This window comes from Culex quinquefasciatus, chromosome 1 (assembly GCF_015732765.1).
Source record: "Culex quinquefasciatus strain JHB chromosome 1, VPISU_Cqui_1.0_pri_paternal, whole genome shotgun sequence".
Classification (NCBI taxonomy): Eukaryota; Metazoa; Arthropoda; class Insecta; order Diptera; family Culicidae; genus Culex; species Culex quinquefasciatus.
In genome coordinates this window covers 29,128,775-29,155,802 of record NC_051861.1, presented here as the reverse complement: position 1 = coordinate 29,155,802, position 27,028 = coordinate 29,128,775, and the positions used below count along the sequence as shown (strand labels likewise).

The window sequence follows — 27,028 nt, the reverse complement described above, 5'->3', positions numbered from 1 at the left end:
GATGGTGCCAACCCGTAAAAAGACATTTTTAAAATGATAATTTTTGAGGCACTTTGGTCAATAATGTGTTACTTAAATGTTGTTCGAAAATTATGTCAGGATCTATCACCCAACCTATCGATGGTTTGAAACTTGAGAAAGTCAATTTCCACTTTTGCCTCGCCAGATGGGATTCAAGTCATCGACCTTCCGCTTACAAAGCGAAACCCGTACCACTAGGCCACGGGAGGTCGGCTACACATGTTTATGCGATTACAGAAACATCCACCAAGTAGAAAATGAAAATTTAGTTTGCTGGACCATTTCAAAACTCCAGATTTTTTTGTGCCTGTTCTAACAGAAACCAATCAAAAATTCAAACAATTAAAACAATTCAAATAAGCATTTTAACATAAATATTGTTGATTGATTGTATCATGTTGATATCATGATTATTTTAAGAGTAAATACAATTATAGCTTGCATGCCATGCAAATAAATATAAATACTTTTTCCATTCCATTCCATTGTAAAACAATAGATACAAGCTTGTCGTATAATTTTGCAGAAATGAAATGGCCTACTTTTTATCACCCACAATAAGAGTACTGAATGTCCATTATGGCAATATATCCGGTTCTCTCTTAAAACCACTGCAACCATTTCGTCGCCGTCGTGCTAACTTGTCGTACGTGCATTTTGGGCCAAATTGAGTTAAGAACGCAATTTTGTGCATCTCACAATGCCACATCTTTTGACCTTCACAGATCCCCAAAATGCGATTTCAATCCTAAGGTATTTAATGAAAACCAAAAAAGATCCGAAAATTTTTGTCACCTATAAAAGTGGTTTCAATCTTGTCGTGCTATCTTGTCACTCCCTGAAAACTGATGTAAGTGCGACAAAAGGCCAAAGGGATTTCAGGTCAGGATGCGTTTGACGCACGTACAAGCTAGACTCCCCTAAACATTTGTAATTATAGCTCGGGACTCCAGCAACCAACTTCAACCAAAATTTAGGACAATGCACAGAATGGTCAACCAAACAAAACGTTTTTGTTATTGTTTACATTGCGTGCTCTCGTTTTTGTTTATTCAAGGTCAAACATTAAAACGCGTTTTTCTCGGAACGTCAAAATGGCGGGTGCGACAAGATAGCACGACGACATCGATTTATAGTAATGATGTGATGCCCAAATAAAGCATAGAAAGATGTTTGTTTCTCTTAAGATATTGTCATTCAACTTTTTTTCAGAAAGGTCCATGATTGTTGTACCCATTCTGCTAGTTTTGAGTCTTAAAATTGCTCAAGTTTAATAAAAAGAACGTGTCCCAAAAGCAAACCTAATTTACCATTAAATGCGTCGCAATGTTGCACTACTTGCCCTACTGCTATTGCTCATCATCGTCGTGCTATCAGCTAGGTTTTTCCACAGCTTTCTCATACATGACGACGGCTGTCAGTGACAAAGCCCCGTTGCAATAGAAACGTGTGTTTTGTTCGTTGTTATCGTCCTTTTGTCGCATTTCAACGGTTATATTTTGTTTGATAAGATAAGTTACAATTGTTTGGCTGCGGGTTTGCCGTGAAGGAGAGGTGGGGGTCAGTTGAGAGCAATTGGATAGATTTTTTTTTAAATTGATTGTTCACTTCCCAAAACCCAAAAATTGATTCATGCCATTTGTTTGAAAATCTCAGATTTTTAAGAGATTTTTGTTCATAACTTACTTTTATTAGGTCCGTTTAGCTGACCAGTTTAGGATCAAGGAACGATAAAAAATAAAAAATAATAGAAAAAATAATAAAAGAAGATAAGATTAAGAGATTAACGAATAGCAAATAACACCGCAATGTTCGATGAAGCGATTTGGATGAAGGAATTTCGGTATGTTAAAACAATTCAAATTGAAACAAATTCGCATTTTCATACTAATTTGTGTTATAATTCTGAGTGTCGACTCACCTCGTTAGCGTTATACAAGACTATCCTAGCAGTTTTTTTGTTTGAATAATTTAAACTTTAACTAGTGAAACGAAAATGTTTCTGCAGAATAAATATTGTTGTTTTATGTTATGAATCAGGATTATTTTTTCCATTTTTTACACGTTGCCATTATCGTTACATTTACGTAAAATTTTAAACTTTTTGTTTTGCCGGCGCTCGGGTGCAATGTGTAACTTGTGCTGCGTTATTGTAAATTTGTAACCTCCTTCATCTGGCTTTGCAAGAAAATTATCAAAACGAAAACAAGTAGCGAATCATTAGGGGAAATCAACAAAAACGATTCGATTTTGTACACTCTTTCGCTTAAAAACACACAAAAGCGCAGAATTCTGCAGATTTCAAAAGATATGTCTACTTCTTATGAAAATTTACTTTTTTTTTGTCTCTCTGCAAATTTCAGGCAATTTATTGTTCTCGTTACAGCTTGTTGTAGTTTGTCTGGTTGATTTCGTAAGAGTTGTTTAAACCTTAACACAGCCTTTTCAAAAGTGTTGTTTTAGTAGTTAAGAAAGTGATTTTGTGGGGTAGGGATTCAGAGGAGGTGTGCACAACTTTACAAAACAAACATTTAAATAAGTTTTCTCTCGTTTAGAATTTACCACGATAGACAATCATTTATTCACAGTTTCCTTAAAAATATAGATAGTTCGCTTTTCCGTAAATCTACAGTCTCTTAGCACTAATCTTGTTGGCGTACAGAAGTTAACTTAAACATTAAATGAGACTAGAATTTGCTTTCAGTGTGGGTGTGTTTTTTATGTAATATTTAGCTTTGTTTTCGCTGTTTTTGTTGTAAGCGACTTTTTAACGAAAAGAAACATGGCGGCGGTGGTGAGTTTTGAACGCGCAAAATGTTGCAAGTGTATGGCGCTAAATGCTCTCTTCTTCTTGTTGTTTTGATTGCTCGCAGGTAAGTTTTGCAAACAATGATGATATGGGGCGATTCGCTTTTTTTTGATGAGGGTTTTTGATGAAAAACTCAGCACACGCTGGCTTGTTGACACTTCTTGAGTTTTTTTTTTGAAAAGGTCCATTAAACAAAATTTTCAGTTTTTGCTTTTTGCGTGTTTTCTAGTACCCCTGACTCAAGGCGGTTCCAAAAACACCCAAAAAGTAAAAAACTGGAAATTTGGTTCATTGGACCTTTAAAAAAAACTCCAGACTTGTAGATGTCCGTGTTTCACTCAATTTTGCCTTAAAACTCATTCTAGCAAAGCCGTACTCAGCTATGAGCAAGTGTGGCGAGTGTGGCAAAATAATTTTGCGAATTCCGATTGAATTGAAGCCAAATTGGACATTTGTCACCCTGCTCACTTTAGAGTAAGATTGGTTTGTTCAAAATCTGATTTACTTTGAACGAGAGTGCAGTATGACAGTTCACCAGGGTTGCCAGTTTACGATTTTGAACATGGATTCGAATATGTTGGTACACGCTTTTTCATCTTACCGAAAATGGCTTAAGAGCTACTATTTACATTTTTGGAGATAAAGTTTATAAATTAGCTTCATTAAAAATAGTTTTTATCACACAAATTTAAGATTATAGCATAAAAGGGACGAAAAGATTAGGTCTAACTAGCTTAAATCTGATCATGAGCTGGAACTGGAGGATGCTGGCCGCACGTTGGAACTGCTGCTGCTGCGGGCGGGGAAGGGTCGTGGCGCGACGGTGCCGATGGGTGTCGCCGGAACCGGTGCCAGCGATTGGGTGGGGGATGGCGTCGATGACGAGGATGACAGCGAGGAAGGACAGGGACGAGGGCGACGAGGGGTGACGTTGGGAGTCTTAACGTCAACCTGGGTGGGCAACGACCAGTGCTGCTACGGCTAGAGCTGGTACTACTGCTGCTGGCCGTGCTGCACCCACTGTCCCGGTTGTTGTTGTTATTGTTCTTATTGTCGTCCTCATCGTCGTCGTCCATTTCTTCGTCGTGCGGGTTAAACTTGCTCCCGTTGTTGATCAGGAAGAACGGAGGCTGACTAGGGGGCACGATCGGGGACGGCGGCGGCGGTTCCAGCTTGCCGTCCGCAATCAGCGCCTGCTCCAACTCCAGCAGCTGGCCCATAAAGTTCAGGTTGGGCGAGATGATGGGCCGGGCCAGCTTCACCATCTGGTATGCTTCCAGCAGCGAGACGGCCTTGTACCGCATGACGTAGGCTATCGCAATCGTGGCGCTGCGACTGATTCCGGCCTGACAGTGCAACAGCACGGTGGAACCACGCTTCCGGGCATCCTCTGCAAAGAAAAGAAAGCGAAAGATACACATTTAATACAAGTTTATCGTGTGATAACGGGCTGAATCACCCGTATGACTTTGGTTTATGACTGACACCTGGTAACCGGGCCTTGGACTACTCTGTATAGAGCGCGGGTGTTTATCTTATCGCTAGATCAGCGGTTTGAAACATCAACCTGCACCGCCTCGTCATTTCGATCATCGCCAGCGGTTTATTTTTACCTCCGAATCGACCCAAAATAAAACAAAAGCAGTGAGGCGAAGGAAAGCATGATTCATCGTCGCAGGGCGCTGGGTAGATTGACAACATTTGCACAAACATTCGTAGCGCTCCTTTGACAGTTTATAAAAGTTTGCGCCACCCTGCTATTCTGGCGACGCATCAAGTGTCAAAACAGCGCAGTTTCGTGACCTCCAGCAGCGGAAACCGCTGCAAATCACCCGCAATTTTCTTGAGCAGCACGACGCTCTGAAGGTCAGGCCTCGGTTGCTTGATCGATTTCAGGCGGACTTTTGTTGTGTCTCTTTTTTTTGGCGGACGACGAACGGACGGACGGAGAAGGAAACGTCGAAAGAGGTGTCAATGTTTGATGTTGTGACCATCTCTCGGAGCTTTGTTTCGGCTGCTTGAAACCGGGGGTGATTAATCGTTCAGCAATTTTCGGTCCCCGTGCACAATGATGTCATTGTACGGCGGCACGGATCGTAGGCGATTGGTCAACAAGAATGGTTGGCCATAGACAAGCGGACCTATTTGCGCTTCGCGCAGCGAAGACTGTCAGATGTCTGGCTGAAGTGGACCAACTGTCAAAGCGACCCCTGGTTTTTAATTTCGTATCGAGCGCGCGCACCGCTCGTAAAATTGAGCCGCGGGTGGCACGTGACATATCTGTGAATGACGCTTCTGCTGGTGACGCATTCTGGTCGCGATGAATCATCTCACCAGGATGCCTGGGAGTCCTTTTTGGGCGCCCTTCCGAGGCGCCGCCGACGGCGGATGTGTAATAGATATCCTTGAACGTCCCAGAGAGAAAACGTCATAGATTTTAATCTCGTTCGTTTTCTCGTCGTTCCGGCAGATCAAATTTCCGGCACTGTTTACATCCCACGAGGCATAGCAAACAGTTATGATTCGTTTTTAATTTCCCCTAAACTCTACTACGCGGAGGAGATCCGGCTGCGCCATTGTCCTATGTAGAGAGAACCCATGTGGTACACTGTCGTCGCATCTAATCCCTCGTTTTTGGCTGGATACGCCAATTAGAGCTCACTCAACGGCTTCCCGAACGAGAGGGTCCGGATTTGATCCGGAAATTGATTAATGAGCTCTGCGGCGCGACGCAACCTAACCTCAACCCCGTGCGAATCCCGGCTTTCCGGTTATTCGGAACCAGTTTCATGGAGGCGGAGGTCTCTGTGTTTAATCTGTTTCCCGTCTCTTTGCTTGCGCATAAAGCTGTGTGAGAACCAATACGCGAGGCGGTATGAGTCATAACCTCAAAAAAATAAACGCACTTCCAGACCAGACGTCCCACCCCGTCAAAGTCAAGAGCTTGACGCTACCGTACTGGCACAGCGGCAATTTTGTTATTAAAACCATTCGACCGTTTAAAACAACAATTGAATAACAGAAGCAACAACTCCACGTTCGTCGACGACGACGACTTCGTCGCGCGCTTCCTGTCGGCTTTCATTCAAAAAACAAGCTGCGCTGTCACAGTGACAGCATAACAAACGGAACGACACACTGACCCCGGGGTCATAACGGGACGCGCAATTCGTGTGTTTAAATAGCGCATTTCGCTTCCTTTCACCTACATTTGGCCAATTGTCGACCATCGTCGACGACTTCTATCGATGAGTCATCCTAGACTTTCACCCTTAAAAAAGTGTGCGTACACAGTATTGACAGCAATCCCTCCGGCTTTGAGGTTATGGCCTTTTTATTAGTTTCTCCGCACTCGCTCTCACTCTCTCTATCTGGGTTCCGAAAGGTTGGGTTTCGAATCCCGTTGGGTTTTTAGCATGTTAAATTTGATCCCTTTTTTGGACGAGGGCGGCAGTCACTTTGCCGAGATTTGGTCGCATTCCCGGACAACGCAAAGGAGAGTTGCAAAAGCTACCGAGGGGCAAGGGGATTACGGGATCGATGGCTTTAAAGGCTCGTTTGGGCGGAATTTATGGTTGAACCCCACCCGTCTTTGGTCGACGTTCGTTTTTTCGAGTCAGTTAACTTGCAGTTGAAGTATTGATTGGGGATTACGAAATGGACTGCTGAAAGGATCAAGACGGATTTTCTTTTTTTATGTTTTGTTAAGTTTCAAAGGGTTTATTCTGTTTATCTCGTGGAATATGGCAACCCTATCGCCACCAAGCCAATTTCAGGCTTGGTCGATGAGGCAAAACCAAGTCAAGTTACACAGTTAAATGTGTTTACTAAAATTTTATGTGATATAGCTTAAAATCATGGCTTTAAATTTGTGTACCCAGTCCAGTCCAGTCATAGCTAATTAGGAAGAACTGTCAAACTACACACTTAACTCAAATTTGTGTTGTTTCACCTAAAATTGACAAAACCAGACTTAGAATTTGACAGCAACACAGCTCGGTCGATAAGGCAGAACTGTCAAACTACACATCTAAGAAATTTCACTCAAATTTGGGTTGTTTCGACTCAAATTTCACTGTAATGAACGTTAAAATCCCTTCTATGTAAACGACCCCGCTCAAAAACCAGTAAACGTTTGCGAACAATCGTAAAATTTAATTAAAATCAATGTTCACATCGTTGTCGACCATCATCCGACTGACGGCGTGGAGTTGGACTCCCGTTTAACGGTCCCGCGCGCCAGCTGCTTCCAGCACACCGTATGAATACCCCGTAAAAACATGCTGCCGCGAATAAATAGTGGGGGCCCAATGAATGGGCATGAAAACAACTCATTTTTATCCTTCATTTTCTTCGCTCCCTCCCCCCTCGGAAGGTTGATGCTGCTGCTGCCGCGATGATTCATTCATTCCAACGGCATTTCATTCATAGTTCACCTCTCTCCGTTTGTTGTTTTGCACTTGGCGGTGAAAAGGGAAAACGCCACTGTTCTATGACCCTGCACGGAGGGAAATGTGCTTAAGCAGGGGTGGGTAAATTTTCACATATGTACGGTGTAATAAAATGCATTCTTCAAATGCTTACAAGCATTGCTGTATCCTGCTCCGACTTCCGAGGGAGTCGGTAAAAGAGCCAATAAAATAATGTTTATTCCCCCTTCGGGGTATTTTTTCGTAGCTGGACCGAGGGTGAACGCGCAACCCTGCGCCTTATTGAATCACAAGTAAAACAATAATTTCCCTATATTAGTAGCAGATGTACAAGTGGCCTCATACAAAGTTTTGACACATTTTGTGCCGAAGGGGAGCGTCGAGAGATGAACAATCATGACTTCCCCACCCCTGGCGGAACCAGATGACGTGTCGATAAGGCTGTGCCGTCACCTGTCAGGAGTAATTTACACTCTGACGGAAAGATGGGCCGATAATTAAATCAAAACCCAGCCGGTTCCCGGATTAATTCGAACGCCCACGGAGGACGCGTTCCGCGAGCCAACCCTGATAGCTATCATTTATCACTCGGAGAGAAGACGAAGAGAGGTTTCGGTTGGTTCCCGGTGAAGAGCTTTCTCGAGTGGTGAGAGAGTCCGATCAAACAGGAAACTCGATAACGTAAATGACATCATCTGTTGTCATCGTCGAGTTGTTTGATGCGCGAGCGATGATGTAACAGCCCCGATACTCGTCGTTTTGGGAAGAAATGTCATTAATCTTGCTGGATATTTCCTTCTTTGAGAAGGGGAAGAAAAGTCGTTGGGATTCCGAGAGGGGTTGCGAAATTCAATAACACTTTTGAATTGTTTGCGACGGAATCGGTTTGATGGGTGCAATTTCACGCCGAGGAGGCGGTGGAATTGCTCTAATTTCTCGATTGATTTGTTGCGCAGGGGTAAAGCTGTGCCCGGCTGTCAATCGCAGCGTAGGGCTGTGCCAAATTGTCACTAGCGCGCAGCGCTATCGATTGTTTAGTAGTTTGCGGCCACTAATTTACATCACCCCACATCGCGCGTTGTGGAATGCAGCGAGTGCCCACTGGAAAATACTATACACCCCGAAGTCAGTGGAGCGCGAGTTTTGTTTACAAAATACCTTTTCATTTTCTGCACCTCAACACCAACACAGCGAAACGCAGGAGAGAGACTTGCGCTGGACAGCGTGAGCGTGCCCAACATAAAGGCCTTCAAAGACCTTCGCGCGCAGGAGTCACGCCAGTTGAGCTAACTGTCGGTTGGAACCTGCTCCGCCGATGGGGCGCTTTGTTGCGGCGGGGCTCGAAAACCAGATCTGAGTCGCGCTGGTGTTGGTGGGAAACCTGATTGGCGTTCAAGTCACCGCCAGAGAATGAGAGAATTGGGAAACTCGCGCGCACAGACACACTGCTCTGAACGCTCGTTAGATCGAGATGTGGAGTGAAATTTACGGCCCACAAGAAGCGGTTTCCTACGGCCTTTGCCGTGACGTCAGCAAAGGTCATTCCGTTCGCTGCGGTCTACCTTCGCTTCGTCGTTCGCATATCTTGACCCGAGTTTCGCTCGTCAAATGTGGCGTGTGTGTTCGTTCGTGCGCCATTGTGCTGGCATGAGTCATCGTCGACGATTTTCGGTCGGCTGAATTTCGGAGGAAAGTCGTACTCGCGTTGAGGTCACCGAACCAAGACCCCCGAATACTGCTTCCTCTCGGCTAGGTCGAACCCCTCAACCACTTAAAGTGACGCAATGTTTCGCGCCTTATGATCCGCGCGTGAGTCATCGCCTCTAATGTCGCATGCAGTAATAATGGAGCAGCAACCGCCACCGCCGCATGTCGGAAGGTCATAAAACTCGGTGTGACCTTCCGGCGGCCTGCAGCCCGGAAGAGCACGCAGTTTGGTGTGTTGCGACGCACATAGTTTGTGCCAGGGGGAAACGCATTAGTCATTATGGATTTGCTTGGTGGTTGATTAAACCCATTGTTTGGGTAATCAAATGTAACGTTTATGTATTTTCAGCGCAGCGTGCAGCTCTGCTGACAGATCGTCCAAGCAGGCGTTATCAAATTGGTAGCGAGCTGTTGTGTTTACTGCTGTCGTCAAAGTTGTAAGTAAATTGTTTAAGCTGTCGAAAGACACCGAAGTTGTAAGTAAATTGGGAAGAGAAGAGCCAAAAAGGCACGTGGAACTCTTCCCAACTGTTGTGACTGTTGAGCGTTGCGGCTCCTGCCTCATCGACCACGCACCATCAGGGCGCACAGAAGACCGCATTATCGCTCCAAATAATCTTTCTACCGCATTTTTTCCACATTATTTGCTCTCCTCTTGAGGTATATGGCATGCAAACAGCAAGCGCCATTGTTTATCAGTCCTAGACGGTTGGCGTTCCGCGCAAACATCGGAGAAGCCGGTAGATTTCTGCGGGTAGATAACAGCTTCGTCCCCTACGGCGGTGGATGCTGCGCGTTGACGTTCACAAAAGATGTGTTTCATCTATCATTTTGGTCGGCTTACTTCCGGGCTATTGACCAGCCCTGCTGCGAATAGTCAGGACTGCTGGAGATTAATCGCCGCCACGCGGAGAGCAAATTATCACGGTCTTTAGCCCCAAACGCCGCCCGTCATTAGGTGGTAATGATCGGATCGGCCACAAACGTTCTGGCCACATGTTTTTTTTCCGGTCCGGAAATCATCTTAGGTCCAGCAGCGAGCACCATCCGACGAAGGGGGACTTTTTATTGTTATTCTAATCTCTGTTTCCAGCCGGTTGGGATTTGCCTGGGTTCCGTTAGTAAATTCGGCGAAGAGAGTCGTGGCCGGAGAGGAAGGTGCAGAAAGCCATTAGAGTAATGTACCTTTTTTCGGCAGCGAGTTCCTCCCCCTCATTAGTTGCAGCTTGGCATCAGCATCATAAAAAGAGGGACGGGAAGATGCGGCTGTCATCCGTCGTCGTCGTCGTCGGTTTCAAGAGGTACTCTGGATGAGTCATCCTGCAGGTCGCACAGGGGAAACTCCAGCCTCGGGTACTTTCCAAGGACTAATCTTTATGCGTGCACGGCCCTCCTCTTGTTATTTCGTTGATCTTTGTTTTCGCCACAAAGGAAAAACTTGAAGGGTTGTTTGTGTTGTTTTGTGGGATTTTACATTGACGCAGGGTATGACGAGATTCGTGTCCTGATGGTTGTTGATTGATTGAAATATTTCAGCGCCCCTTTTCTCGGGGGTTTGAGAATTTTCGGAGGGTTTCCTCGCCGAATTTAGGGCACCGTCGTCGGTGACCCGGTTCCAAATGCACTCTCGTCATTTGCGTTTCAAAGTGTTCCCGCGATGACGGAATTCCTTTATTTTCGCCAGGGAGTAACAACAAACGCCCCCGTGAGCCGTTGTGGAAACTAGGGCCAGGCCATCATAAATTCCCACCGCCGACACCGTTGTTGCATGCCGCGAGAAAGGGAATCGACTTCATCATCCTTCACGTGACACGTCAGCGTTTTATTTTGTTCACGAGTTTCTTAGTCACGTGCGTGACTGAGTGAAAAGCTCGAACAATTGCAAGGGAATGTGTCATTAAAATGTAACGCCCCTCGGTTTTTGTTCGTTTGTCTGTGAAAAGGCATGCAATTTTCCCGGCAAAATGGCCGAAATGTCAACAAAAACTCTTTGTTTCCCACCTACGAGAATGCATCTTGCAATCTGAAACAGGTGCGTCCAGCAAATCGTGATCACGCTTAGTAGGCGCCACCCTGTAGTTCGTGGGCCCCTCGCAAATGTCAAACCAAATTGTTGTGCAGGAATTTCGAAAGAAAAATCAATTTCTCGACGATGACTCATGCGCGAGACTTTTAGTTCGATATTTTCGTGCCGGGCGGGTTTTCTTGGCGTGTCGTTGATCACCTGCGCCGAACTGAAGCAATGCCGTACGTTTTCTTGAAGTTTTTTTTCTTTCTTCAGTATTTGTGCAGACCTCTAAGGGTTTTCACTCTAGCCGCTGCACGCTTTCGCCTCGGTGTAAACATCGGGGTAAAAATAGCGATGGAGCACGCGGAGGGAAAAGAGCGCGATTAATTTCGCTTCGTTCGTGATTTGGCGCAATAATCGAGTAACAAGATAATAAACGTATTTCTACGTTGGTGTTGGTTGAGAAAATCGCGCCGTAGGCGGAGATAAAAGGGTTTTGCGGAATTCCTACCCTTTTATCGACAATCTTGGCATGCGAATTCCAAACGTCAAAAGATCCCACTTTTTTAAAAAGAATCTTGGCGTGACTCTTTAAAATGTCAATCTGGTGCGATTTTAACTGCTAACAGCATTGTCAGGCCCTTTTGTATTGCACAACTGGGCATTTCGGAGTGCAGGGGGATTATTGATTGGTCGAGTCTGGGGACGACACTTACGACGGCACTAATTCGGCACTGTACACGTAATCGGCTTATCGGAAAACGTCGCGTTGACACGTGCGACCGTTTGGAGTGCGGCCGGCCGGTCACGTGCCCGACTTTGTAGCAACCGAAACTTAATTGTCATATTTCAAGTTATTATTTTCTCAGCCTTATCGCCTGGGGGTGCGGTTGTGCAGGAAGGGCTGTTTGTGGTTTCTCTTCGGCAACACTGCATCGTAATGTTGTGATTATTTCTTGAGAAATCAAGCTATTCAGTGTCCTACCCCGACCTCTCAATTCTGACAGCAAACGGGTTTGGCAACCGCATGACAGCTTGACAGCAGGGCACGCGATGATTCATCGCAGGGGTGGACCAATTATCAGTGTTCAGTCAAACACGGGCTGCTAACGCTAACGCTAACTGTCCTTGAAGCTCGTGACGATGGAAAGCTGCTGATTGGTTCCGTGCAGCAATTAGCCGCTGGCTGTCAATTTCGCAGCGATGAATTGGTGCGAAAATCGCACCCACATGCGTCACACAGGATCGATCCATCACACGGGGTGTGGGATCGGGGCGAAATGTCAAAAAAGCGGGAGCCAGATTGCTGACAGTTGGAAACGGCCAAGTATCGGCTTCGTGCAGATAAGAGCTCTGCAAACACAAACAGCAAACGCAGGTTGTTTTGTTTGTCTTTCGGATCCACCCTCGTGTTTTTGGTTGTTGGTTCGAAAGGGGATTACACGATCCTTTTGCGTACCACGACAGCGTTTCCTTTTAGCATTAGCTGCCACGGTTGGGTTCGTGTAGACCGGTTAATTTCCAACAACCCCTGTTGGTTTTGACATCGCGGTAAAGGATTTATGGGACCGGGCTGCGTGTGACGTGTGCCCACGTTTAAAAGTTTTCAGAAATCCAAATGTTTATCTAAAATTTATCTAAATTTGTTGTTTGCCCAGATAGAGCGAGCGCATCGTTCGTTAATAAATTATGCATGCAAAATGGGTAGGGTTCGGGATGAAGCTAGAATGGGACGGATTTTCTTCTGGGTCGCTCTCTAGGGAGCTGTTGGCTAGGGCAGGAACCAAATCAATGGTTTTGCCCCACCGTTTTTGGGACTAATGAACCGTGCAGCAGGACGGCAAGTGCCAAGATTACTGGTTTGAGCTGTTTGGTTTAGTCTCTCTCTAGTTTGGTCTAATTAGCGTCACGCAATGGCTCCCCTATGTGTGTGTGTGCGCTAGCACAACACATGCTAATTAAATGGCTGAATACATAGTTTGGTTGAAGGGGTTCCCTCGTCCAACCGTCATCCAACCTGCTGGCGGTGTAGCGATACAGGTGAGGGAAGCCTTGAAAAACTCGTGGCCGCGTATCGGTAGCCGTCGAAGCCGTTTGAAACCCATTCGTCATACCGCCGGGTGTTTGCAGCAATCTATTGGTCTTAGCGTTAGCAAAGCTTAACAGAGGAAGACACTGCTAACGCTTCCCTGATAACTGCTTTTCAACGAAACGTCTCTGCGGTGAATGCAATTTAAGGTGGTCTGGCCAGTTTATAATATTTTTATACATCGCTAGCCAAACATTTTTGTTACATGCAACTCTTAAAAAATATCTCAAGTCCCCTTGTCTGTGACCGACACATTATCGATTGATTGCGGTTTGCTCTAGTCCTAGCCACTAGTATTAACTCTACCATGCACGGTGTCAAAGAAATATGACTCATCGAACTAGTCCGTCTACCACTGATCGGTTGTTGCAAAACCACTTGAAACCTTACAACAGTTCTCAAACGTCAAACGAATGACGTCCGCTCGTTCTTGAGGAAGCAGTTTACCGTTTGCACAGATTCAGAAGTGGCAATTAAGCGCCGCACCGCTGGCAATCTAGCACTGCTGATAACCGGGGGCTACCAACACTAACAGACTACCCCGACCGCGAGACGAACTTATCAGAAACAATTATGGCGCGCGTTGAGTCATACGCCGTCAGCAAAGTTGTTATTATTCAACCACGTAAATATACTTGTGCTCTTGTCTCCGCTGCGCGATAACGGTCTGAACGAGTGTGTTTGTGGCAAAGAATCGATACGCAAGTAAAAATACAAAGTTCTGCAAATAGAACCTAGCCTAATTCGGTCGATGAGGCACGCAAGACTTCACCGCAAATAAAAAAGTTGAGACGCGAGCCGGCAAAAACCGTGCACGGAAATCTCAATTAACTCCAGTGATTCATCAAAGGCTTGTTAAATCTGCGCAAAAGAAGCGCAAAAAATGAGGAGCTCTGCTCATTTGGTTGATTACAATCTTTTGTTTACTTGCGTTTATCGGAAGATGGGCCGCCACCGTAATCCGTGTGAACCAATCGCGTATGGCTATAAATGGAAGCCAGCAGCTGGTGGTGATGGTAACACAGGTGATACTTTTGCCACTTGAGGAGCATTGGTGACAGCATCAGTTTCAGACACTTTTTTTTTTGTTGGGTTAATAATTCAGACGATTGAGCTTAAAGGTTTGCATGGCATTTGCTGGGTTATGCATCGCTAATGCAACTTGTCACATGAAGAACTACTCTCTAAGCAATAGAACATTACAACAGCGAAATAGTTTAATGGTATACAATAGCCAATTGTAGAGCTTAAGCATCGCCATACCAACAAGTCCGATGTTGAACAACCTCTGTGACATAACGACTATGTCAGTTCACGGCAACTCAACGGAATAGTCCGTGCCTCCAGGTACGTTACGGATTCGTTGCAAGTGCAACCGACGCGGAGTTGAATGATTTTTAATATTTTCAATTCTTTTCGCGGCTGTCCGCTGAGCTGCTAATGATGACGACGGGGTCCGACTGTTGTGGTGGTGAAAGCCAAACCGCCGCCGCCGCCGCGCGCTTCCAATAAGCTTATTTATATTTACATTCGACGGCGAAGAACTGCGCACTGCTGTACCGTGTGGGGCTACGTAAGATTTAATTTTAGCCCGCACACACCACCACCAAACTCAACGGTCACTTACATTGCCGAAGACAGGGAGAGAGAGAGGGAGAGTGGTGTCAGTGGCCACACCGGGTCACGATGGACTCGCGGGGCTCGCGTTTGTGGTCCATTTGTGCCGGTTGGTCAAATATAGCAGTGACATCAGCCACGCGGACATGCCTCTCTGTCACTGTTTGGGGTAGAAACGTTTTCGAGACAGTGCACCTCCTGAAAGGCAACTATTACCGGGCGCCCTTGAAGCAAACCACCACTTCCCGAAGTCTCTTTGTGTCTCGAGAAGAACAACCTTTCGCGGGCTCAAAGGACTCTAGACAATCCAGGAAGTGGTTGAAGTTCTTGAAGTCGAGCACCACTCACGAAGCGAGTAACGGCACTATCATCCAGCTCAGGTCACCGCAACATGCTTGCAGAGTAGCCAGACACTTCCTCTTCATGGTTGAATGACCACGCACATACACAAATTCATGCACGTTACGCGATAAAAAGTGAAACCGCAGCCGGAAGTCGCGTTGATATGTCGCGCAGCGACCTCAATCACGAAGCGTGAGTACATTTGTACGGTTCCGTTGACGTTTGCGACCGCCAAAACAGTAGCAGAACGGGGCGTAACGCTTCGTAACACCACGTGACCCTAGCAACCACAGAGGAAAGTTCCACCCGCGCTCTTATCGCGCTGATATCATCGGGGCCGCGATAAGTCCTGCTAAACCGAGTCAATTGGCTGCAGGCTTATCATCGCTGTCCGCGATTGCACCGGACTGTATGGCGCGGCGAGCCGAGTAGGAACTCAAAAGTGCTAATCCGACCGCAATTATTGATTTACAAGCCAGCAGGCACTTGAACCAACCAGCACTCTTTAGGTAAACACCATTACACGGCGAAGGTAAGTTAGGTTCCACGCAGGCAGAGCGTTTAAAAACCAACGATATACTGTTCTGCTACTCCACCAGCAAGTACCGAGCGATGATGAGTCATGCAGACCAGCTAGCTAGTCGGCGACACATCCACACTACAAGTACCAGCGTATTAACACAACGCGGGTCACCTGAATAGAGGAAGCCGTGCACGATAGCGCGCTGCGATGTTCGTATTTGTGAGCTACGACGACGACGTTGCTCTACCTGTAGCTTGCAACTGATTAACTTTCAGACTGCGACGTTCTGGCGATGGAGCATTTCTTGAACCGGGCTGGGACGCTTGAACTATGCTCGATGAGTACGGGGGTTTATGAACTTCAAGGAAGTCTTGCTCATCACTAGTGGAGAACAATAGGCAGTGGAGTCGGAACTTTTTGAGATTTCATCAACAAGTCAGCAACTTCGAGGATGTTTTGAAAGAAATTGGTCGATGAGGCACGTCCAACTGCTGTCATTCATCAACCATTACAAGTCTAGGAAACCGATATAAAACAACAAAAGACAAAGTGTAAACAAATAGTAAATCATGCTCATTCTTAATGTCTATATCTATTGGCGTGAACAGGATGCACTCTTTGTGCACATTTAGTTTTTTCGGTCATTTCGGTTCTTTTGCATTGTTTTTCCCGAAGTAAAGAACAATCTGAAGGAAATTTTGGGGGAAATTGGTCGATGAGGCACGCTCAAGTGCTGTCAATCATCAACCATTATTGTGCGTATTCCCGAGAAAGACACGCGGCAAACCAGCCTTGAAACGACGCGCCGCACTTTCGGCAAATGCGTGCTGTCAAATCCCATACTGCGCGTTTTGTTTCTGTTGATCTTCTTCTTGGAATCGCCCGGCATTGTTGCAAGGGATGTTTTATATCGCACCAAAAGAGCAGAAAATTGCTGGCAACAATGTCTATGGCATATACTGAAATGCTGTGTGCCTTTGAAAGAAATGGACAATAACAAATCGAAGTAATTTGTTTACATTTTTTTGACTCTCCTTGCAAATATCAAATCATTGAAGAGATCCGGAAAAAGATCCGGCAGCAATTTGTACTGATTTGAAGTTTGCTGAGGGTACAGATTGTATTTGTATTTGTGTTGATTGAAACGATGATTATACTGTGCCGATGTTTCAACGCAAATTTTCGCCTTCTTCAGGGTGAATAGTTTGACTTTTATTATGACCCAACCACGCTGAAGATCGTTGCGATTTAATAACGCTTTTGTCGGTGAGGCACGTCACCTAGGTTGTCAGTCCTCAAGAGAACAATAGTAAACTGCACTTACCAATAAAGTCAAAAGCCTCCTGGAAGTACTGCTTGATGTTCTGGTGCGGCGTATCGCTGGCCGGGATCTGTTTGTAGCCGAAGCCTGGCTGCAGCAGGCAGTCGGCCGGTTGTTGGCAGGTAACGTTCAGGACACAGTTGGCTCCCACGGTGGTCGGGTCGATCGCGTCCCGGCCGTTCCCGAGCAGCAGGAAGGGAAACACTGGCGATGCGGGATGCGATTCAATGTCTGCAGGAGGAAGGGCGAAAACACACAATTGTATTAATTGGATCGAATTTGTGTGAGTCATTGATATCGATTGACGGTTAAAAGTGGGAGGGCACCGAACGATTGGGCAATAAATTCCCGGCAAATTAATATAAACACTTGTGCCTTCCCCGCAGGGCAGGCACCCTGTGAGGACGCGTCAGGCCAACAACAAGGCGAAATCAAAAGGCGATAACGAAATACATCAATAAAGCATCGAGACCGTGTGTGTTGTGCGCCGTACACAAACACAAAAGTTAAGAAATTGGAGGGCGTCTGATTAAAATCGACCGACCGAGGCGAGGGTGAGTGTCAGAAATGAGTCACTGTTTGACACTTTTGTTGTCTCTAGGGCCGCACGTCAGCCGACACGATAAGAGTGCCGAAATCGTGACTGGGCAGTATTGATTGTAACCCGATATCGACTCCGACATGTTTGGGCAGAACGGGTGCTGTAAGGGATATCTGCTTGAGTGGGTGCAGCGAGGGAACATCGTTTGACGCGGTGATTTCCGCTTGACAGATAAACGATCAGTTACGACACGTGTCTGCTGCGCAAAGTGACAGCACGTTACCGATTATTACCTTTTTTCGGGAATCGGGGCTAAACCAGCCGGTGGTAGAAAGTAAAACTTGCGATCGCTGATAATGTGCCGAAAAATGCCATTACCGTGATTGTGGCGCGGTCAACGGACCGTGAGTTTGAAGCAAAGTTCAAAAATGTATTTTTACACGAAACGGCAGCGTATTACGAAACACTGTTGCCGCTAAAACCAATGGTTTCAGCTTGCATCACCACGGCGACCGCCTGTCAGCAAAAATTTCGTTTATCCGTCAAAAAGTGATCGTTTTGCTGATTAATGGGGACCGCAAGCGTGCACGCTCGCTAATTGTCGCGTAGTTCGACAACGCGGAGCAGGAGGAGCAGTAACAAAAACGAATGAATGTATCCATGTAAACCATTCATTACTCCAAATTAGGGACTGAATGAGACTGAGAGGCGAGTACTCGTCCCGCGACACATGCGAGTTTAATTAATTTGATCGTCTCTGCTGGTTTCCGATTTCACTGCGCAATATCGTCGTGATCGACTCAAAACGCTCCACTCATCTGTCACACATCTATGCGAATGGAGTGACTCATTTGATTTATAATCCGAATAGACGTATCCAGTTTGAAATGGCCGCTAGGTGGCCAATGGTGTTAGAAATGACAGCTTCCATGTATTTGAATATGGGAGCTCAGGAAAACTCAATTTTTAAGCAATAAAATGATTATTTATGATAAAAGTATTGATTGATTAGGTGCACAAAATGTGTCTAGAATATTATTAAAATAAAAACTGTTTAAAAAATTTGCAATTGAGATAAGTACACCATTCGATTCAGCAGGAATTTTGGGCACCAAAAATATATAGTTTTCATATGTTAAGTGTTTTATTTTAGAAGAAAATTAACAAAAAGTATGAAAATCGAGACATTTAGTATGGGAGCTGTCAAATCTCTCACCATCAAAAAGCAGCGTTGAGCTTTCGCTGGATTTGTCTATAGGGAACGCGCTAAAATCCGCACTTTTTTGTGTATGACTTTGTTATTCTCACTCGATCATCTGCTCGGCGCGTCATGTGATACTACTGTCAACGTTTCGAGTACGAGCACACACACAGTATCAAAGTTCAATTTTTGCTCACGCATCTCCTTTTCTCGGTCGAGTAAATTGCCACCAATTGTGCAAATTATCACGCGCGAGAGTGCGCGGAAGGCTAAAAATAGTACCCGAACACGTGCTAGGTCGCCATCTTGGAAAAAAATAACGCTTACAATACCCACATATCATTATGCCATCATCATCGTAGTATGCCGCGCGCAATCCAACTGATTTGATTTAATGGATCTGATTACTTTGATTGCGTTTCTCTGCGGTGCGGTGGAAGATATCATGCGCTAACGTTAGCATGCATCAAACGTCAACGCGTTTAGCAACGCTTCGCTGCCTCATCGGCCAAGTTGAAGTGTGACAGGTCGTCCAGTTCGACAAGGGCGCGATTCATAAACAATAGTAATTCCTCAACTCCTAAGCAATCGAGTGGGAGCCAAACTTCGCTCGACCGTTACTACCGCCAACAAATTGCTAACGCTTGTTGGTCAAACAAGCAAAAAACGCTACCCACAATCGAACAGGTTTTCCGTTGCGCCGCGATCATCGCGATAGACAAAGTACGATACTCTTTTTTGGCGCTTGGCGCTAAGCTAGTTTTTTGTTTGAAATCAAGCAGGTCGTGTTCCGTTTTCGTAAACAATGAAGTGCCTGAGAGGTGTCGAAATCGGGGGTTGGTTCTACGATTCTTGACTTTTTCCAGCGAGTGTGTGACCGAGAAAGTTGCTTGACCGTCCTTGAAGTCGGAGACAGACAACAACCGCCAGCAGGAACCCCTTTCTCCTATTTATAGTGTGAAGAAGGAGCGAAAGAGAAATGATGCTTGCTTCCAGCGTCTATGTTTATGTTCACCACGACCACCATCAACAGGTGAAATCTTTAAAACGCAATCCGTTAGCGCGGCCAACACGTTTCAGCTGTTCGTTTTGGAACGTCGTCGTTGACATTCCAAGCGGCGAGACCGAGTCTGTGTCGTTTGGACACAGAGCAAATCTCATTAATCAAACGGCGCAAATTGACAGCGGGTTCGACATGTTGTTCGTCCCCTTGGGAGGCAGTTAGCATCGACGACGACGACGCATTTGGTTTATTTTCGCGAATGACATCATTCTGAGCGCGCTTGACCACAGATATAGACACACAGGGAAAGAGCAGCGCTGAGCTGCAAAAAGAGCGCGCGATGAGTTCATAGTTATTCTCCGAGGCGAGTTTTCTGTCAAGCAAGAACGCGAATCATGTAAACATGGGTTGTAATTTTGCCACTAAAAGCATTTTGCACGACCAAGGGGTTATCGAACTGTCCTGGGTCAATATCTTAAAGGTTGTAACATTAAATTGCTTCATTTGAAACTTTTTGACAGTTGAAAATCTAAATCATAGAATGAAATTGAAGATGGAAATCGTTGTCAGCTGGTCCGAACTGTCATGCAAACACCCCTTAGGTGCGACTTTTCGCAGGCAATAAATAGAAAATTCAGCGAGGCTGAACACATTTCGAACATTTTCCGCATTATTAAGTGTCAACCACGGCAAACGTAGCGGTTGTCCACTTGAGAGAGAAAAAGAACTGTTTTGACAGTTATTACACTTTGACGAGTTATTTTTGCACGAGCGCAAGCAAATGTGTGTCTAACGCCGAAAATATGCTCAAATGTCCACTCCTGGTTTGTGACCAACTGGCCAACTAACCGTTCGCGCCTTCTTTAATGTAGAAAAGTGATTGCAATTTGTGTGTTTTTATTGCGCGCCGTGTTGGTGATGTTTGTGTTGTGTGAACACGACTTAAATTGAAGCTATCAAATCAGACTCTGTCTGTCACATGTGTACAAGCGTGCAAATAGAAGTGATTTATTCCGCTGTCACGGTGTGGTGTGACACAGTCTAATGCAGTCCATTTGCATCGCCGATTGGCTGGCTTGTTTGGGACAGTGTTTCTCTCTCTCGATCCATATTAGCATATACGCGCCCGGGGTTGTAGTTTGGCTCGCTAGTTTACGTAATTTGGATGCGCACGGCAAAACTGCTGGCTGAATTGACTGACAGCAGTGTTGCCAGCTGGTTGCGATAACCCGGAGCGACCGGATCAATCTCCGTTATCGCAATGGCGCGCTCGCGTCATGTTTATATTTCACTCTCGGACACGGCGATTAAAAGTCGCTCACATGTGCTCTATTTACGCTTACTCAACGCGTCGAATGACTGGCCGGGGATCGCCAGAGAAGCGTTTCACGACGCGTTGCATCGTTTGACAAGTTGCCACCTTCAGCATTGTAGACCTTGTTACGTCAATGTCAACAACGGGAAGGTAAGCAACTGTCAAACTGTGAGGAAAGTTCACAAAATTTTGACAGCTCGTGCTTCGTCTACAATCCCACTCTATGGATCGTCGAATCATATTGCTTGTTGGACTTTTTTTCCTGAATGAAACTTAATCCGGTACTCTTCCATTGAATGGCGAGCAAGAGCCGTGAATGTGAGAAAAACAATAAAATTTAATAATGAATAACCAGTGCAGGGAGCACCATGAATGAAAGTTGTGTGTACAACAATTCGCTTCTCCCTTTTCGACAGGGTTTCGGTTGGGTCCGCCATTGTAGGTACAAACTGTTGGAGACAGCAACACGTGTAAAAACGCCCCTGTCAACACACTCGATGACGTATGGGGAACCGCTTGCTTACAGCGTGTGCACATTAACGGATCGTGAAATTTACATCTGTCAGACTTGCGGCGCAGCGTAAACAAACGCGACGGCTGATATCTGCGCACCAAAATCATAACAAAGCACGGAGCGCTGCAAGGAGCAAATACTAATGAAGCGCGGCCGTTTGTCAAGCAGGTTCACGCCCACACGCGTTCTGCAAGTTTGTTTCCGGCATCTCGGGCGGGCATTAATAGAACAAGAAACCAACCAACACACATCAAGAAGTCAGCGCTGATAAAACCGCTTGACCGCTCTGCGAGCGAGTTCTGTTTGGCCTCAATGGGTTCTAATGGGGCACAATTGTTGACTTCCGGGATCGGCTCCTGACGCGGGGTCGTTAATCGAATTAACAAAATACACAAACGCGCTGTCCAAATCAAGCACTCAACAAGCCCCTAATCAGCTTTAAAAGGCTAATTTGAGGCGATCTCGGGAGGATTGCGTACTCACCGTAGGACACGGCCGGACTGGAACAGCTACGGGCCAGCGGTATCCGGGTTCCGGGCGTGATCGATGAGTCATCGCAGGTATCTTTGTGCCGTTTGTGCGGGTTGTGGATCGCTGGAAGAAAATAAGGGTTTGGTTAGTTCGTGAAATGTCAAAATAGCCTGTGTTTTGAATGGTTGATTTCGACCGAACGGAATTCAGGCGGATTCGAGCTGATTTTATAGGGCTGGGGAAAGTGACAGTTTCGCTGCGCCGTATCGAACAAAAGTCGTTTGCTGGACAAATAATTATAATAATTATAATATATGCTCAAGAGGAATTATATTTGACATTCAGGGCTGGGTATGGGAAAGTTACAACTGAACTACCTTATCGACCAAAGATTGTTTTGTTTTGATAAGGCGAACAAAAAGTTTTGCACAATTATTGAAGGTTATAAATCGGTTAAAAATAGTAAAAAAGTGACAACTAATAAACACCTCATCGACCTAACAGTGTAAGATTCCTTTTTATTTCGGAGAATTGAGCATAAAAAAAGTGAGTCCACCTCACAGACCAAAGTTTGTTTTTGTTTGGATGTTAATAAAAGAACAAAATATCATGCACGACAATTTAAGAGCTCAAAAATCCAGCAATAATACCCCATTTGACAGCGCTTTGTTTACTCTCTGCGGGCCTTCTCGCCATGAGTCATGATCGTGGCCCCTGAGCGGGCATGGGGGAACAGGTCTGGCAGTGCCAACGACGACGACGATGGCTGCTTGAGAAACTCGTTTGTTACGTGGTGGTGTGGATACCTGCTCGGTGAAGAAATCCACGTACACGAAACAAACTTGAAAAGGTCGTATCTCTCGGTGCTGGCCGCTTTTTGCTGCGCGCTCCTCTCAACAGGTGACGCGTGCAAAACGGGTTGGCATTTTTGCAGCGCTTGGTCAGGTCAGGTCTTTTGTGTGCAAGAGCGAAGAAAATGGCGATCGGCGAAGTCTTCCTGGTTTGCAGGTGGGTTCGGGAGGAAGATCTTAGTCGTAAACCAGGGTTGGTTGACGGCTTCTCGGCGGGTTTTCGGATACCACGGGGGTAATGAAGACATTAAACGCTCCCGAAATAGTGCCGAAATGATGCAACTGTTTACTCCCGGGGGGCAATTTACGACCTGCCGTGACTCAGCGATCACTCCTGCATGAGAGATCTGGGTCCGGGCGAAAATAAATGTTTTATTGCAACCGCTTCAGCTCATCATTCGGAAGATTGAGCGTAAATCAGCGTGATTTATAGTGGACGGTTCGGCGGATCTTCCACACCAATGGTTCTCTGGGCCATGTCTCTGCAATGTCTGCTCAATATCTCGAGTAGCAGAGCGAAAAAAGCTCACCAGCATTCACCAGCGTTTGTCGGTGGTATGTTTCCCTTCACTTGGCTCGGGGCCACTCTGCAAACCGCTGCAAGAGGTAGAGCGTAGTGGAGCGCGATCGACCAATACAAGAAGGAGCAACATAAAATTTTACACGCAATACTCGCAAGGCCGTTCTCGGCCGGCCAGCAGGTTCGCGAGCAGCACCCTCCATCGGTATGTAATTTGAACCGACGGCGCAACACATTGCTGCCACGGTCCTTACCCCCTCGTGACTACCAACCGGGTGGACCTCTCGTCGTTCACCAATTAAAAATAAACTCTCTCTCATTTCTCGCCGCCAACTCGGATCGGGACATACCAGCAGAAGAGCAGGCTGTGACTCAGATGTTTATAGGAGATTTAATTTAAAAATAATACATCCATTTCAGATCAAGCAGCCGCTGCGCGATCTTCTTCTTCGGTGAACCCCCCCCCGGATCAGCCGTGCACGAGGGGTAGATTATTTTCATTTTCTTTCCTGCTTCAGATTTTGCTTCGCACACACAACTCTCTGTGTGTATCTTTCTTCATCTTGGCCTGCTGCTGCTGCTGTTTTCACATATTTTGAAACATACCCGCTCGCTGTTTGCACGCCGTTTACTCGGTTGGCTGCGGTTGCGATTCAGCAGACCGACCGAGATATGACTCATCCGTCAGCCAACTCGGTGGAGCGATTAGGCGGGTTGGAAACGGGTAGAAGCAGGCAGGAAGGGGGACCGACGTCTGTTGCGTTTCTGGGGGCCCGCGCACACACAACGGGAAGAAGTTAATGATCGACATCTCCTTTGAGCAGTAGTGCTGCACGCACACGATTTCTGCGCAGAAGATTGATTGATGTTTGGTCGATGAGGCGAAGCGTTTGAAGTACCCGGAAAACACTGGCGAAGCCCTCCTGAAGAAGACTTTGTGACGGGTTGAAACGTTGAGAAGCAGCTCCAAAACCGCTGACCAAGCCGACCAGCTTTCTCCACGGTCGGGTTCCCGGAGCGGAGCAGCGCGTGTCGGCGGCCCGTCTAGACGGCATTCATCATCGGCAAGCGATGCAGAAAATTCCCGGTTTCGCGTTGCTCTTTCGCGGGCCGACTCGCCGTGGTCAGGAGTTCCCGGAATCCCCTCGGTGCACATTATGTATTCTCCATGAATCACGGTTCAGTTCAGTGACTGTGAGTTTCCCGTTCCCGGAAGAGACATTTGATTATAGTTTTGCTGCGGCCGAGGTTCTGATGTCACTTTGGAGTTATCTCCGCGTGTACGCAAACCGCAGATTTCCAGCGAAAGGTTACTGAGTGAACGCATTTTGTTGGCCTTCTGAAATGTGGTTGTTGAATTATAGCTAACCAAGTTCTAGATAACGCTTTCAGAACGTTTTGAACTCGTGTGTTCCGATTGAAAATAAATCACGTTCTGAATGTTCCATCCGCCGATTTCTCGTTCATTTGATTAGGGTCCACCTTTGTTATGGCAAGTCTTGAAATGTCTAACGCAACCAAGGGGGACAACGCTAAAGGTAAGGCAACTGTCAAACGGCAAAGACCAACCTACCGGAAGCCATGGCCGACGGAAGGACAGAAGCGCGTAAACGAGACAAACAGGCTGGAACCGACGGTGGAAAGGCGCGGCGCGCACGGGACGGACACTTGTCGTCGGTATTTCTGTCGGGGCGAGACTAATGGTGTCCGCGCGCGGAGGATGCCGCCAGAGACACTCAGTCTTCGGTGCCGAACGACCGAAGGAAACGCGTTGTTGCAGAAGGAAGAGCGCGCCGCGCGGATTTGCGCGTCGTGCTCGAATGGCAGTCTAATTATAAAAATATAAATCTGTCGGGTTTTCGGGTGGCGGAACGGAAAGGAAAGGTGGGTGGACGGACTGAGCAGGTGGGCAGGGTTGACCGATGGAGGGAAGACTCATCGCCGAGGCATGCGGTCTAGTTTTTTGAGGACTTTGAAAATAGATCTTGGCGTAGTAGGGAGGTGAGCCGAGCGTATCCGCGTGCTTGGTCGATGAGGCTGTACAACTTACCGAGCTTGGTGGCCGGCATGAGCCGTAGTCCGAGGCAGGTCGATTCGCGCTTTATCCTCATCTTGGTGGACGTTGTGGCGCTGGTTGTCACCACCGTTGTGCCGGGTGATGACGACGACGGCGACGGTGGACTCGAGGATCGCGCGGAATTGGTGTGAATTTTGACAGGTTGGTTTTGGGTACTCCAAGCTCCAAGCGGTTGGGATTTTTAATTTAACCGGGAACAATCTCCGTACGATCACTGTTTGTTTGTGCAACGGCACCTTCTATTTAGAAATGATCTCACTTGATCGGGATCTTCGTGTACCGAGCGCGGGCCCTTCTCTTTGCGAGAATATTGTAAAGCACTCAGAACTAGGCAATATGAATCACTATTATTCACTTAACATTATGCAACTGTTGTCGAGAGCGATTGAGCGCAATTGACTCCTTGCTGTTTGCTTCTTTTCTTCAAGTTTCCTCTTCACTTTATCAATGCCGAGGCCCAATTTATTCGCACTTGTTACACTATATGTGTTATTTATTATTCTGCTCCTATCTTTACAACCTTCTGTACTCGAATAAACTCGCCTCTACCCCGTTTGTATACTATATATAGGCGTGTTGGTTGTGTTTGGTAAAAGTATTGGTCGTCTGAAAGCACTTGATTTCACTTTATATCACTCGTTTATGTTTTGTTACAATTTCGGTATCTCCCTTGCTTCTTTGCTTCGCGTGGTGTACCTGTGCAGTACAACCGCCTTGATGAGTAATCCGTGTGTCTGGCTGGATTTTCGGGGTTCTCTGAACCTGCCGTATCGGTTAGCAAGCGTTGGCAGTCAATCGACTGTTTCGACCACGCGTTCCGGAACTATACACTAAAGGGTCTGTCGCGAAACCTACAACACGGTGAGAGCAGGACAGTGCGACGACACCGAGCGAGAGCGAGAGAATCCGAACAACGTAGAGGTCTGTGGGACACGCGTGCGTCTCGTGTGGACACAGAATCACGAATGACTGTCCCGGACTGACTGACTGGCTGGCTGGCTACGGTGCCCGCTACATCAGGCGCTCACATTTCGCGCCCTCTCACCAATACAGACATGCGACCGCTCTGCCACCAATACATTGGAACAGCCCGGGTGACGTCACGCGGAAATGAGGGGATGGGGACGGAACAGTTCATAGGTGTTGATAGGAGTGCGCGCAATGATGAACGATGCACGTGTCCAGGTTCCAGGTGCGTGTGTGACCAGGAATGCAAATTTGGATTGATGGATTCGACAGAAATTGAAGATTCACGATGTTGAACTCAACAATTCGTTTAGTTCGAATGTCGCCGAAACAAGTATCAATATAATCAGAACTAATTGACGAGTTTATGAACCAATCATGACTGCTAACTTTTAAACTGCAGTGAATCTGCAAATATTCAGTTGCAATACTTTACGTGTAGCTAATGCAGCTTGACTTTGAAGATCTTCCAAACTCATATACAACGGCATGATTAGCAAATAAAAACCAGCTGGTGCAGTGGCGCTCTGTGCCAAACCATAGTTTGTCCAGCGAAGGTTGACTCCAAAACTATAAACAATGGTCTGTTATCAAAAAACACCTCAACTTTTCTCTCCAACCCCTTATCAATCAACTCTTGTTATCACCCCGTCTCCGACCAACCTTCACCAAACGACTCAACCATGGTCTTCATTTGGCGGA

The 27,028-nt window shown here is 46.3% G+C and overlaps 1 protein-coding gene across 1 annotated transcript; it reads right to left on the bottom strand.

Annotated features, from left to right (window-relative positions):
* Positions 1-1,900: 1,900 nt before the first annotated feature.
* Positions 1,901-26,355, bottom strand: LOC6040692 (dual specificity protein phosphatase 10). The gene is given in 6 exon segments (XM_038255577.1): positions 1,901-3,734; positions 3,736-3,756; positions 3,758-4,220; positions 16,871-17,098; positions 21,925-22,035; positions 25,334-26,355. Coding segments are annotated over 6 exon segments (1,044 nt in total). The 5' UTR covers positions 25,395-26,355; the 3' UTR covers positions 1,901-3,574.
* Positions 26,356-27,028: the final 673 nt, after the last annotated feature.